Raw genomic sequence first — 15,907 nt, 5'->3', positions numbered from 1 at the left:
TGGGAGGTGTACAAAACAAATATTTCTGTTGAAATTATTTTTTTCCCACAAGCTTGTGTTTGCCAAAAAAAAGAAAAAAAAAACACAACAGCAATAAAACTTATTGAAAAAATAAATTAGAAAATCATTCCTTAAAAAAAAGACACCAAGATCAAGAAAACCATTAATATACTTTTTAAAAAGACAATACCTTCTTTACACAACTTATACAGCGATTGCTTTTCTCTAAATGAAAGATTAAAAAAACAATGGAACAATTTTACCCCCCTCCTGTCCACCACCCCACCCCTTGAGAAAGAATCCTGGTTAAGCAAATTTATAGATCTACTACACTTTATAATGTTCCAATGATTGGCCTTTAGATCTAGACTAAAAAGTGGATTCACATTTTTCTGAACATTAATTTAATAAACTCTTGAACAAATAAAGCCTTACATTCGGAAATTTCCGAACGCGATTCTAGTCCTTTTTATGAACGCAATAGTTCTTTCAAAACAGATGCTGGATCTAGACCTAGATCTATAGTTCTTTAGCCAAATTAAGATTACTTTTTTTTTTTTTTTACTTTGAAAATTATAACGCTAAAACTAGAGTTTCCCATTGTGGCAATCGAGCTATTCATTCTCCTAAGTATTGTTAAATTTCTAGAAAAATCGATAGAGCCATTTTTGAGATAGGCTGTTCATGGTTCCTGGAAACAGGTTCCATGGAGTTCTGACTTGAATAGAGGTATTGTAAAAAAGGTCTCCATTGAAATAAAATTGTAAACAATGAAAGGGAAAATAATATAGCACCTTCCTGTCTTTCCCAAAAATAAATACTTTGAGATAAGTGCACCCTGTGGTGATTACTGCTCAAACTTCCAAGCCGAAATTGAGGCAATTACCATAGCACTGCAAACAGTGGAAAACAAATTATATGAAGGAGTGCAACCACCATCAGATATTGTTGTCTTTACAGACTCCCAATCTACTCTGCAAGCACTTAACAGCAGCACCTTAAACAACCCAAGAGAGTTGGCAAAACTAATTGTGATTATACATCAGATGATGTCAAAATTAAATATCCATATCAGATTACAGTGTATCCCTGGACACATTGGCATTATGGGAAATGAAAATGCCGATAAACTATCAAAGGCAGGATCATCTTAGGAACAACCAGATAGACCTGTTAACTACCTCACCCTAAGGTCAATGTTAGTCAACAATTACAAAAAGAAGTAGGTCAACCAATGGGCATCAGGAAACAAAGGCAGAGCAATGTACAAAAAAAAAAGGACCATGCCTAACAAACTGGACAGTATTAACTTTCTCCCCCGCAAAGAGCAATCTACAATCTTCCAACTAAGAACAGGACACATGCTTCTGTTAAATTACTATCTTAAAAAATAAATTCCACATAACTAACCCTTTGTAGACACTGCGCCCACCCATATGAAACCGTAAACCATATCTTTTTTAATGCCCCTTCCTAATCCACTTTAGGCAGACCCTACTACCACTTCAGCTTAAAACCAAAACCCTGTACGGCAGTGCTGAACAACCGAAGAGAACAGCACACTATTTTTCCTTGGCACAATCTGCAAAAGAGCTCACAGGTCAGCATCAAAAAGCTGGTTAGAAGAAGTAGAAGAAGATATTCTATTTTAAACTAAATTTCATAGGTTTTCTACGGATGCTGTGGATATCTAGGATAGTGTTTAGTGGATATCTAGGATAGTGTCTAGTAGATATCTAGGATAGTGTCTAGTAGATATCTTGGAAGTGTTCCCCTTGGCTACAAAGCACTGTTTATTTACCTAAACCTGAACACGCGGAAGAGAGTGCGTGAATAAGATCTCATTCGTTTGATGGACGTGACCAGTTCATGGCAATAAACTAGCAGTCAAGAAACGTAAAGGGCTATTTCTAGTTTGTTTCAGCTCTTTGGACACTTTCCATCATCCATCAGAGGCGCTGTCAACCACACCAACCTCCCCTCTCCCACTACTTTTTTTTCTTTCAAGACTCTTACCTTTCACACCTCTTGAGATAGGTAATTTGTTTCCTCTTTGTTTTTTGTATAAAAGTCGCCATTGCCATTGAATATCTCGGGAGGTGTAAAATGAACGTCTAGAGTTTTTAAAGGAATTAACATCGTAACTGATAATATCTAAACAAGAGTCAATTAATTCGTCCCTTCATTTGTCAAGGTAAATATTTGCTATGGAGCTTGTCTGTTTTTATTTCTACTGTTTTTGTAACAGTGATTTGTCTAACTTAAGTCGAGGGAATCAAATGAAACTTTTTATTAAATAAATTTCTATAAAAATTAAATTTCTTTATATACAAATCCATTTTTATACATGTCGTAGTTTCGTTAAAAAAATTCTATGAAAACTCTCAAACTGAATTTTCTTTTTAAAAATCTTTCAATCCTATTTATATTTAATTATTCTTGTATTGCTATTAGTTTTTAAAGAAAATTTAATGGACCAGGTGACCCATTAATTTTACAATGTTAAAGTCTCCTGTTTCTGCAACAAACAGATACACAAGTAACAATAAAAAGAATATCAATAATAATAATGATATTAGCCTAGTGAAACAAAATCATGCATAGAGACCTTTGTCCAAGACAGAAAATAAAGAAAAGTTGATAAATGGAGGGAAGTAGACAGTGATATATGAGCAGGACGAACTATAATCTTACTTGCTTAAGTCTTAGAGGTTTATTCTTCAAGCCCAAAGCACAACATCAAAGGTTAAAAATTGTTTAGTTTTTTTTTTTAATTATTGCCATTACAGTTTACTGTCTTTTAGCATATTTTTGTTTATTGGAACACTTAAATTGCACTTAGAGAATGTCAATAATTTTTTTGTAGTGTCATTTTGTTTTGACGCTTTTTTTCCAATAATTCTACTTTATATTTGTGTGAACTGGTCACCGTTTTACGCAACAATTTTATGACTGAGTCCGTTCTGGTCAACGCCATGGAAACCAAACAAAACCATTCAATGTGAATAAACACAATTTTCTTGATTTTTTTTAAAGTATTGATTTGTATTTATACATATTTAGATTTATACAAAATCACTTTTCAGAAACAAAGACCGGTTGTCCCCCAAGCGTAAACATTGCCCAAACCCTAAGCATTGCCCCAAACCCTAAGCATGAAGACCTATCTCCTATTATTATCCTGCCTAGCACTGTCTGTGATAGACTCCAGGATCTGGAATATTTCCATCCCCGCCCACCTGCAGCACTGCTACAACCGAGTACAGCTGACACGCGTTGATACCTATGTAGGAAGTACTTACAGTTGGATGTGTGAAAACACCATGAAGAAATCGGAAACTCCCGAAGGAATGACCCAATACGATGCGCCCAAATCAGGGTAAATCTTGTAAACCTAGTTGTAAATGCCATTAGGCGACACTTTACATACGTGCATAAGTACATCTATATTTATAAACAAATTCTATTTTTAGTCTAAAGAAATGTTTAGGTCTAGGTAAAAACCTATTTAATTAGAGGACATTAGAATTTATTCATAAACACTCTCAAACGTTTTATTATCTAGCTGTCTGAAACCGTGTAGATTAAATGTAGCAAAGTTCTTAAGTGTCCAAATGAAGCAACACTCTGTGAGAGTCTTGATAAGTGTGTATCACAGTTGATAAACATACAATCTACCGAAACCAATCACTGTACATGTTATATATTCTCCAAAGTTTTATGAAAATAGAAAAGTGTACAATTCCTGTACTTTTAAGTATAAACAAATTTCCTTCTGATAACTCTCAAACAGTTACTACAAACATCTGTTTGACAAATACCTAGAGACCGCTCATAAGTCAGGGTCAGTCCGAGGTAGACGTCAGGCTCCTGGCAGCAGGTGTACCAGGAAGGAGTACCGCATGTTAAGTGATGATGAAAGAGACAGATTTCATAACGCAATCAACGCCTTGAAGCAAGACACAGTGAGTTCATCTGTGCATGTTAGTTAAACTAGCAGCTTAGAGAGGTTAAGATTGCTAATAAATCTAAACAAGAAATGTACTATAGCTCAGCAGTCTCAGATTGGATACCAAATCTTAGAATGCATATGACATGTTTAAGATCAAGATGTTGTATGTACAATCTGTTTGGGACACCTCAACTCAAAACAATTAAAAAAAAAAAAAAAAGAAAAACAAAAAGACCAAAAAAAAAAAAAGGAAGAAATGAATATTTATAACTGCCTAGAGTTACACCATTAGTGAAATCATTAACATTAGAGACACTTCAGGACAGAATACTAAGAAGTAAATTAGCAATTATACACAAAACACTAAACCCATTATGTACAAATACAAAACAAAATAGTCAGACCAATTAGGGGTAACCTGAATTAGCCAGGAAAACCAATAACTTAGCAGAGTTTAAGTCTCTGACAGACACGCAAGACAAGATTGACACTGGGATACGCGTAGGACGTAATTATCTTCTGTTAAGAAGGTACATCTGAAATGTATAAGATAAGATAATATTTTTACAAAGTACTTATTCAAACACTTTTCCAGACTTTTTAATTACATTCGATTCCCTGATTGTGATATTCTTTCATCTTAAGAATTTAGAATATACAGTTGTTTTTTTTTTGAAATCTTAGAGACATTAAATAATAACAACACAGTCACTTGATTTTTCTTTTCTCAGACTGTCCAGCCCAACAAGTATGATGCCATATCTCTTCTCCATAGTGGACCTTCGAATTTCATCGCCCATGGGGGACCTGGATTTCTAGGCTGGCACAGAATATATCTACTGATGTAAGATTTGTATGTTTATCAGATCATGATAATACTAAATACATTTTCGAAACAAAAGGTGTGCAACACTTTACCCTCTTTTTAATCAATTTTATATTTACACATATATTACAAAGCTTATTAATAAATCTATATACATTGACTATAGTATTGTAATTTTTATTCAACATATAAATAAATGTATACACCTTTGAAATTTACAATGCTTCATTTAAAATTGTATCATGATTCCAAAAAGACAATTGATTGAATAACACATACATTCACGCATAGAAGAAAGCATTGCTTATTTACTTAGTAGGAAGTAATAGACAGACAGTGAAGTACTAATGAATAAGTACAACGAACCAAAAGGAAAATGTCTGGCTTCTCCAAGTCAAGTGCTACATCGGCGAGAACGTCTTTTAAAAAATAGCCACCAAAGGAAATGCTCTAAAGATGAGTAATAGTAGAAGACAGCCAGATATGATGATAAAAAGGTCATTGATAAATCATCCGAATTATTTTTTTGTAGATTTGAAACTGCTCTTAGAGAAGTTGATCCGTCGGTCTGTTTACCTTACTGGGACTCGTCACTGGACAACCAGCTAGCAGACCCAACATCATCCTTAATATGGACCCCTCAGTTTCTTGGCACTCCACAAGGTTCAGTGACGGAAGGTCCTTTCGCCAACTGGATGACCCCTGAAAATGTCCAGCTGATTCGAAATGTGGGATCCGATGGTGAATTGTTTACAACAGCAGCGATTTCCGACATTTTGTCTAGAACAAGGTACATTTTTACGAAGTAACGTTTCTTGACATTTTGTCTAGGACTAGATGTGTCTTTGTGGTTGTGTATTGCTAACATTTTGTCTAGGACTAGATGTGTCTTTGTAGTTGTGTATTGCTAACATTATTTCTAGGACTAGATGTGTCTTTGTGGTTGTGTATTGCTAACATTTTGTCTAGGACTAGATGCGTCTTTGTGGTTGTGTATTGCTAACATTTTGTCTATGCTCAGATGTGTCTTTGTGGTTGTGTATTGGTAACATTTTGTCTAGGACTAGATGTGTCTTTGTGGTTGTGTATTGCTAACATTTTGTCTAGGACTAGATGCATCTTTGTGGTTGTGTATTGCTAACATTTTGTCTAGGACTAGATGTGTCTTTGTGGTTGTGTATTGCTAACATTTTGTCTAGGACTAGATGCGTCTTTGTGGTTGTGTATTGCTAACATTTTGTCTAGGACTAGATGCATCTTTGTGGTTGTGTATTGCTAACATTTTGTCTAGGACTAGATGTGTCTTTGTGGTTGTGTATTGCTAACATTTTGTCTAGGACTAGATGCGTCTTTGTGGTTGTGTATTGCTAACATTTTGTCTATGCTCAGATGTGTCTTTGTGATTGTGTATTGCTAACATTTTGTCTAGGACTAGATGTGTCTTTGTGGTTGTGTATTGCTAACATTTTGTCTAGGACTAGATGTGTCTTTGTGGTTGTGTATTGCTAACATTTTGTCTATGCTCAGATGTGTTGTTGTGATTGTGTATTGCTAACATTTTGATTCATGTTTTGTTAGGGACAGTGAATAAGTGTTCAAAGCTTCAACTTGCTCCGAGAATGTGAAGAGGGAGAAATAACGTGTACAAGACCTGTACGAGACAGACAGACAGACAGATTGAGTTGATAGAAGCATTTTACTTACTAAAATACATTGGATTTATTTCCTAGACATGAGGAGATCGTCACCGCCGACGCAACAGAGCCTCGTTATGACCTCGAGTTCCATCACGCGTCCGTCCACGTGTATGTGGGTGGAGCCATGACCAGACTGGACACTGCAGCCTTTGACCCGGTGTTCTTCATGCATCACGCCTTCATTGACTATGTCTGGGATTTGTTTAGAACAAACTTAAGAAACAATAATGCCAACCCGGAAACGTATCCAGAGATAGTGGTAAGCCAAATCTAGAGCTGAATAACTTCACGGAATAGGAAATTAAAAAAAAAAAGCCCTTCTTGTACTGTAGAGAGATGCATCGGTACTTTTAGAGCTAGGTTATACTATAAAGAGGCGCATGAACACTATTTTGACCACTTAGCTCTTACAGGTATGATCATTTTTAAATATTTCTAAATATTTCATTTATATTAAACTAATCAAAAGTGAAAATCAATAGGATATAAATGCTTTATTAATTAGTCTTTTTAATAATCATTGCTAAATGTGAAGTATAAACATTTCATTTAGAAAGAAAAAATATCCCGAATAAATGTTTTAGTTGTTAATTACTGAAATATATATAATTTGTACTAATACTAAATTGATATATTTACAACACAGAACTTTAGTTTGGTTTAATATTCCAATGACTAAAGGCATAGATATATTTATAGCATCTATGCAGGACCGGCCTTAGGCCAATGCAACCTATGCCGCCTCAGTGGGCCCCGCACTTTCATAGGCCCTGCGCTAATTCTAGCTGTAAATTATTAAAGTCAACCATTATAATTTATAATTCAGGGTTCTCCTTAAAACTCATAAAAATCTCCTGAAAACTCATAAAAATTCCTGAAAAATAGACAAAACTTATCCTTTTGGGGTGTCATCAATATGATAAACGCCAATACGACGCACGATTTAAAAAAAAAAAACGTCATTTTCAGCTTTGATTTAATAAAATGTAATGCAAAGACAAATTTATTTTCTAATACTAAATCTTGATTTTCACTTATTATCATTATCCCTACCTTAACTGGGCCCGGCGCAATGCATTTCGCATAGGGCCCCGCAATAGTTAGGGCCGACCCTGCATCTATGTTTCTCCTTATTTCTAATGTCTAGTTATATTTCATCAATTAAAACACGCTTTAACAAAATTCAGACAACTCTTTAAATTTTTTTTCTCTTTTACACTACATGTCGGTCACACTGTCCGATATGTGTGTGATATATAATTTGTAATCTGCCTATTTTATTCTATACGTTGTTGCAACTTTCAGTAACTATTGATTATACAAAATCAAAGCTATTGATAAAAAAACAACAACTTCTGAAATGTTTTAAGCAACCAACGTTCTATTGTAAACTAAAGTTCCCCTTTCAGACTTTCTGGTCTATAGGGCAGATGATGTAAAGTTCATCTGTTTTTGTGGCCTACGGTTAACGAGGGTGACATGTGGCCAGCACAACGACCAACCGCCTTTACTTTTCCTTAACTAATGTCAGGCACCCATTAGACCTGGTTGGACGCAGAGGCGCCAAAAGATACCGATATAAAAAATAACTGTTTGCCCCAGGATTCGAACCAGGGACCCCTGGTTCGGAAACCAAGCGCTTAACCACTCAACCACTGCGCCTCCACGTTCTTTTGTACTCTTGTTAATCAAGCGTCGGTTTCTGACCCTATACATCTAGTACAACTAACACATTTAGGCGTTTTCAATCTGAGTGAAATAAACCTGAACATAATTCTTTTCAATCAAGCTTGATATAACTTTAATTAATAAATATACACATCTACAACTTGAATGTAAGTAGATGTAGAGTTACAAATGAAAGGATAATTTTAACAAACTCTTAACACACTACAAATACACTCTTCTCTGTATCTTGTCCTGCTAGTCTTCCAGCTTTCTTGGCAGTTCTTTCTACAAAGCTAATATATATATATATATATATATATATATATATATATATCAACTCACCCTGTTCAACAGTCCGTTTTACACAGCATATATCAACTCTGTCTGTCTGTCTGTCTGTCTGTCTGTCTGTCTGGTAAAAGTTTGTACACGTTCGTTCTCCCACACCCAATCTCTGATCAAGTTGAAATTTTGCACAATTATTTCTTGTACCTGGCAATACAAGAATCAATACAAAAAATCTTTTAATTAAGTATGTATTGGTAATTAATTATTTTGTTGGGTTTCAATCAAGGGAAAGAGATATTATTTGACAGATGTGGTGATATATGTTGAATTAGTCCCCTCGAGGAGGCTTGAGCCATCAGTCAACAGTTTTATGCATTTAAAAAGCGTTCACGGTAATATTTACCTGGGTACACATTTCTTGCCCCCTTCCTTTTCCCAACTGGTCCAGACAAGAGTTAGCATCCTAGTGCAGTGAGAAAGCTAAAAGCATGATAGTGCGCTAAGAAAAAACTATTGGTAAAAGTATTTATAATCGCACAGATTTATCATAGTTAGTCTAGATCTAGTACATATTTATTTACTCGACTGATCCAAACTAATTGATACATTTTTTTTTTCAATAGTATTTTTAACCTTCGTCTTCACTTGACTTACTCCAGACCATCACGTGATATCATCCAAATCTATTCAGCCTGGACTAGAACATTCATCTTACTTGCTTCATGATTACATCAAACACACACACACATACACACACACACATACACACACACACATACACACACACATACACACGCACTTACACACACACACACTTTCAAGGAAGTATATCTTTAGTTTTGTCACCACAGAATGTTGACCTCGCCATATTGCCACAGCTCAAACTGGTTTTGGTGACCTCACACACACACACACACACACACTCTACAAGAAGTATATCTTTTGTTTTGTCCTCACAGAATGTTGACCCACGCCATATTGCCACAGCTCAAACTGGTTTCGGTGACCTCACACAGGCCGATGGCTATTTAGACTCTTTGACAGAATCTTACCATTACGAATCAGTTCCGGTCTGCTCAGCCAGGTCACCTGACTGTGGATCAAGGTAAAAAAAAATTAAAGCGTCTATCTAGATCGAGTTTACAAACTATATTTTGATCTTTTTGTAGACTGTTGAAATTATTGGTAAACGTGAAGTGTTTCAGTGGAGTTATCCTAGTGATTTTCTATTGCAACAGAACTCCATGATAGTGACCCCATTGAGAACCCATTGATCTGGCTGGACAGGTGTGAAAAGAGAATGTCAAAACCAGTGCGCTTAAAAAAATCATAATAGTTCTTGTTAGTGGTGTGTAATACAACACTATGGGACTGCCTATACATACTTCTGTCATTTCACGCGTATATAATATATTTACAATTAATACCTCTTGGTAGTTCTATTGTTGGCCTATCTAAACCATTTGTAAACAATTTTAAATACACTACAAATTATTTCTTTTTTTCTACATACCACACCATAATTTCTAAATAATGATTGAAATTTATTTTTCATATGACATAATAACGCCCGGCAGGAATACCACATAAACATTTACAAAAGAAAGATGCCAATAATGTTTGTGAGATGTTGTACTGTAAGTCCCTTCAAAAAGCTTTTCCTGTTTCCGTCAATTAAGTTATTTGTTAGGTAGCTTCGTGATAATAACTGGAATTTCCTCCTGGTTAAGATTTGATTCTTACATTTAAGATAACACATGACATAAGCAGCATATTGACTCGCGTCACTGGAATTTCAATTATTGAATGATATTGATATTTTTTCTTATTTCAAACTTAAATGTTTCCTTTCTTTAAAATCATCTTCATCGTTTTTTGTTTTTTTTTCGCTTTATATATTTTAGGTATCTAGCTTGTCAACTAAGTACAGGCCGCTGTATCGCCACATCTCGCAACAGCCCAGTGGTTCCAACTCCTGCGCCGGTTAGCACCCCTATCCCCCCTGTAAGCATACCCACACCTTCCCCCAGCATCCCTCTACCCACCAACTCCACGGAAACATGTAGGAGGCCCTCCTCTGGCCTGCCCATCCAGAACGACTACTGCTGTGATAAGAGTTGTGACACAAGCCAATGGGCCCTGATCCCAGTCAAGATCATCAGCGTGAGACCCCCCAAGTTTCGTAACTACGGCAGTTACCCGGTCACGTCTGGTCACGTGGACAAGAACCAAGACATCTATGCACCAAAGGCCTACGTGAACACAGATAAGTAAGTCAGACACTTTTAGAGTGAACACAAATAAGTAAGTCAGACACTTTTAGAGTGAACACAGATAAGTAAGTCAGACACTTTTAGAGTGAACACAGATAAGTAAGTCAGACACTTTTAGAGTGAACACAGATAAGTAAGTCAGACACTTTTAGAAAGTAACTCGACACAACTATTATGTTCCGATCCTGACAATGTACTAATGCGCCCTAACTATAAGTCATAAATTTGATGTGGTAATTAAGCTTAAAAATATGTACTTATTTCTAAAATCCTCTATAATAAGAAATAATACATGTAGATCTAAATAAAGATGCAAGAGACCCCAGATATGTAACTCACGATTCCAATGTCACGTGCCCAGGTTTATCTCAAGTAGGCAGAGCAATCCCAAAACTTACAGGCGCTGTGAGAACGACACGCCCAGTGGTCAAGTGTTCCTCTATTCAAGGGGTATCAACTATGATGGTGATTACAAGGAGTCGTCTATTGTTGACCAAAGACTAGCCGTTTCCATCTCCATGGGTTTCGTTGGTGTCAAAAAGCCAGGACCTGGTGAAGGTAGGCAACAATGTGTGTCAGTGACATTTAAAAAAAAATATTATTTGAATAGCTGTTCTGACAAACACACATTTGCTTTATTACTTTTGAAAATTTCATTATCAGAATTATCATTTCAAATTCTACCTGTTATAACTGTTTCATTTTTACTAAAATGATCTTATTGTTTGAGCTATGATATGTACCTATAGTTTCTATATTTCCCACTTTAAAAAAAAAAAAAAAAAAAAAAAAAGAAAATATCATAGCAAGATATGCAATAAAAACGGTTTACAATATATGAATGCAGAAAATGTGGTCATTATGTCTGTATATTGAGTTCAGTAATAATTCTCCATATCCAGGCGGTGTCAGCAAGGCTCTGATCAGAGCCCATGACTCGTGTGGTCGTGTCTGTCACGTGGCCTGTAAAGATCCAATCACCAACGAGTTTAAGGAATGCTCCGGAGCTGTGGCCGTCAGCGACGAGGCGCCACAAATGTACGGGCTCAACTACGACGATGGTAAACCTTACTTTTGAAGTTACACCTACCTCAAGGTTTAGCGTTTTCATTATCTTTGTATTTTCCATAGGATAGATACTTACTGGCTATTTTAACAAGCGCTCATTAACATCCCAAATATGTTACCTCCCAACCTTGAGGGGTATCTTTCTGACTGTAAGAAGCAAGGCTCTACACGCAAGAAGAAAATCTAAAGAGATAAACTAGGAATGTAAATGTAAATGTATACGTTCACTTATGCTGACCTTTTGGCAATGTGCCCATTTGATTTTGTAACAATATTAAGTGAGCTCAAGTGTATGCAATCTCTATTCAATATACATTGGCATTATTGTAACAGTAACAAAATAAATCATTTTATTTGACAAGTTTTCATAATCCTAGCAAGCTAAAATTTCGCACATAAATTCATACAGCAAGACAACACAGTTTATGACAATTTTCTGAAAGATTACTTTATTTTGATTGAATCAAATTTTCTCATCTATCACTAAGACCCAGTGTTCTATCTGAGTGTCTCAGGGGAACTAACAAATATATTTCGATTTTCTTATTACTGAGTATCAGTAATGTCCCTTTTGAATATAATTCGGTAGGAATGTAGGAACATCGACATGTTCTTTTTATTTTAACTTCAATAATAATTAAAAATGCTTGTTGAGTATTTGGTTGGGTATAAAAATCTTTATTTCTGAAAGGAAACCTTTCTACATTCTTTTCAACCATTTAACGGGTTGCCTCAAGAAAACGACCCACTGAAACAAGATTAACTTGAAGGGTTTTACTCATAACAGAACAATTTTGATCTACTAAAGTATGTCATTATTTTATGAGATAAGATAGACTAATAGACTAATAGTACTGTTTTTCCTTTCTTTTCCCAGCTTTCATGAGTGTATTTGACTATCAGTTCAACAGCGACTGTCCAAAGTTCAAGACCGAGAATTTTTATCTGACTTTCTACTGTGACTACCACGATACATTTCCTTACGCCCAGCCAACACAGAGCCCACCCCCACCTCCACCACCCCCAACTCCTGAACCTGTCATCGACCATAGCACAAGTAAGAAACGTATATACATATACACACACATACATGGGCTCAGACACACATACATGCTTTTAAAAAGTTGGATGTATTGTGTATAACTTAAACCCTTTTCACAAAATTTTTATTTTGAATTTTGAATTGTTCAGATTTTATTTACCAATTTTTTTGTCTTGTCAAATAGCATTAAGGTTAGAGTTTTATCTCTTCATACTTATGTCTAAGAGTAGTGTTCAGAATAAAATGCAATTCAAAATACCCTGTTTTAGTAATGTAGTATCAGGGCCGGTCCTAACATTTGCGGGGCCCTTTGCGATACGGATTGCACGGGGCCTAGTCTGGATAGGGATAAGGATACAACGTAAAAATTAAGATTTTGCATTAGAAAAAAATTCTTGTTTGCATTTTTATTCATTCTTTACTTTATACGATCACGATCAAATTAACTTTACTTTAAGAGCATTGCGTGTAGCAAAGTCATACGGTATACTATCAAAATTTTGTTTCCTACATAGATCACGCTCAATAACAAGAATCGCAAAATTGTTCAATCTATCTTCGCGTATTGTTGACCTCAAGTAATTCTTGATTAAATTTTAGGTGCGAGAATGTTCTTTCACAAGATGCCACAGTTACGGGTATTATTACAAATATTCTGGGCGCAACAAAGTAGTTTAGGAAAGCATATATTTCATTAGTGGACAGGTAAGCTAACATGAAAGTTTGGTCATGCGATTTTAATAATTTCAAGAGATTTCCAGGACTTACTCGTATATTTTGCTATTTCAGGAGATATCCTGAAGCTCCTAGAAAATCAGAAGGCCGCGGGAACCCTGTTATAAGTTATCATGTTTTCATTTAATAATTTACACCTAGAATTATCGCATGGCCTATGAAAGTGCGTGGCCCACTGCGGCCGCATAGGTTGCAGTTGCCAAAGGCCGGCTCTGTGTAGTATAATAAACGCTTTATCTTCTTCTTATGTATTACATTTGTTACTTCAAAAAAGACGATAATTACGTCCTACGCATTTCATGTGTCAATCTAGTCATGCATGTTAATCAATGACTTAAACTCTGCCAAGTCGTTGGTTTTCCTGGCAACACATTCCATTTTCTAATTGCACTTGGAAAGAAGGAACACTTGTATGAATTTGTTCTAGCGTATGGAATAAGAAATGTGCCTCTATCTTTGTGTCTTTCTGAGTGTTTTAATACGTTTTGTTTTTCTATTTGTAAATGATGGTTTAGTGTTTTATGTATTAAGGTACTTTACTTTTTATTCTTCTGTCCTGCAGTGTCTCAAAGTTTAATGATTTTACTAATAGTGATCAAATCAAATAGGCCATAAAGCTAATTTCTATATCTTAATTTAACCTGTTCCTTACTCACCACACATGATCTGGCAACCGTCTTACTCCATTCCTCTCTTTGGTTTGTCTTGGATAGAGTCTGTTTCATTGACATTACTTGATGTTGCATAATCCCAGATCTCAGAAGGGTTCAAGGTCAGGATTAATTCTTATTTCCAATATTTTTTTGCTATTACGTCACAGGTTGCCCCATCAGTCCAGATTGCACTATTGATGTACCATGTGAGGGCCATTACCGACACTGTACACGGTACAACGAGAGACACGTCTGCCAAGGATCATGCAGTTCTTTCGCAGCCTGCACCTACGGCCATTACTTCGTTAGGAGATGCCCAATAGGACAGTTCTTCGATGACGTCACGCGAAGGTAATTAATAAGAACACTAATTAAATACACCTTACTTTCAGAAGGAGTTAGAAACAAGACATTTAGCGTGTCGTTATCATAAGACTCGTGTGCATGGTGGGATGTTCTGATTAGAAGCTATGTACGCTTATTTTTCTTTATTCTGTTTCCGTAAAAGATCAATGTACTATTTTAACTTTTCAGCATTATGAATTTTTTAAATGTTATATAAATTTTATAAAATAAAATGGAAGTAACTTTTCTCTACATATTGTCTGCAGATGTACATACGGCTACTGTCAGCCTGGTTCTCCAAGAGTTGTGCGCCCTGCGAGATATTACTATTTTGGTAGATAAAAAGTTCCTTGCAATCCAAGACGCTAATAGATTGATTTTTAAAAAAATACACAATGAGACTGTAAAATATAAATCCACCAAGACTGCTTCTAATTATGAATACTTGTGATTTACATATACAATTGCGCCGTTCAAAGTGAACAGGTTTTCAAATTGTATAAAATATGTTGTGCTCAACGTATATGTGGTTTCGTAATTTTGTATAATACAAATTCTTTTTGCGTTGATATTTGAATTCCTTTTAATAGGGATGTTTGGATTGAACTCAAGTATTTCTTCCTTGAGTGTCACCACCATGTCAGTGTCAATGATATTTCTCTGATCTTTAAAGTAATGCATAACACTTGTTGGATCGAGACAAGGCGTTATAAAAGACCTCAACACTGACATGCAATGTCGTAACCTGTGGGCAGTTTAGACTTTTCGACAAATAGCTCGTGGCCACGTCATAATTCAGTACAACATGGCAACGAGCTATTGGTCTCCATTGCCCACATGTCGCGACGTCCCAGGTCAGTGTTGATTTCTTCTATTACGAATAGTCTCGATAAAACACGTGTCGTGCGCTACTTCAGACATTCTAGAATGACTGGTCTCAGTCTGGTCTCAGTCTGGTCTCAGTTTCTTCCTGCTATAATAGTGTCTTTTTTTTGTTGTTTTTGTTTTGTTTTTAAATCTTATACGTGCCCTGTTGAACAGGTATCATTGGTAGACTCTATTTTTTTTTATTCTTTGGTATGCATAAAAAATAATATTTGTAACAAAATGTTAGTACCATATTGAATTGATTGACTAAATTAGTAGTTGTTAGGAAACTGACTATTCGGTTTGAGTGTGAGTGAACAGCTAATCAAGTATTGAATGATTTCATTTATTTCAGTCATATATTAAAGTTACAACTTGTGTATTAACTATGCGACTATTCGTTTTGTTATGAGTATGAATTGTATTTTGAACATTTGTACATTCCTTTTATATTAATTTTCTTTTGATTTATAAAGATGTATTTATATTTGCA

At 35.5% G+C, this 15,907-nt stretch overlaps 1 protein-coding gene across 1 annotated transcript; it reads left to right on the top strand.

Annotated features, from left to right (window-relative positions):
• Positions 1–2,046: 2,046 nt before the first annotated feature.
• Positions 2,047–15,483, top strand: LOC106066173 (uncharacterized). The gene is made up of 13 exons (XM_056041280.1): positions 2,047–2,194; positions 3,087–3,379; positions 3,794–3,965; positions 4,684–4,796; positions 5,311–5,568; positions 6,509–6,734; positions 9,391–9,536; positions 10,336–10,701; positions 11,066–11,262; positions 11,607–11,765; positions 12,650–12,829; positions 14,370–14,553; positions 14,814–15,483. The coding sequence occupies exons 2-13, from the start codon at positions 3,156–3,158 to the stop codon at positions 14,887–14,889; spliced, it is 2,301 nt and encodes a 766-aa protein (XP_055897255.1). The 5' UTR covers positions 2,047–2,194; positions 3,087–3,155; the 3' UTR covers positions 14,890–15,483.
• The last annotated feature ends 424 nt before the right edge of the window (positions 15,484–15,907 follow it).

The sequence above is a fragment of the Biomphalaria glabrata genome, chromosome 9, assembly GCF_947242115.1.
Source record: "Biomphalaria glabrata chromosome 9, xgBioGlab47.1, whole genome shotgun sequence".
Classification (NCBI taxonomy): Eukaryota; Metazoa; Mollusca; class Gastropoda; family Planorbidae; genus Biomphalaria; species Biomphalaria glabrata.
The sequence above is the reverse complement of the archived record's forward strand: the minus strand, read 5'-3'. Positions and strand labels throughout refer to the sequence as shown.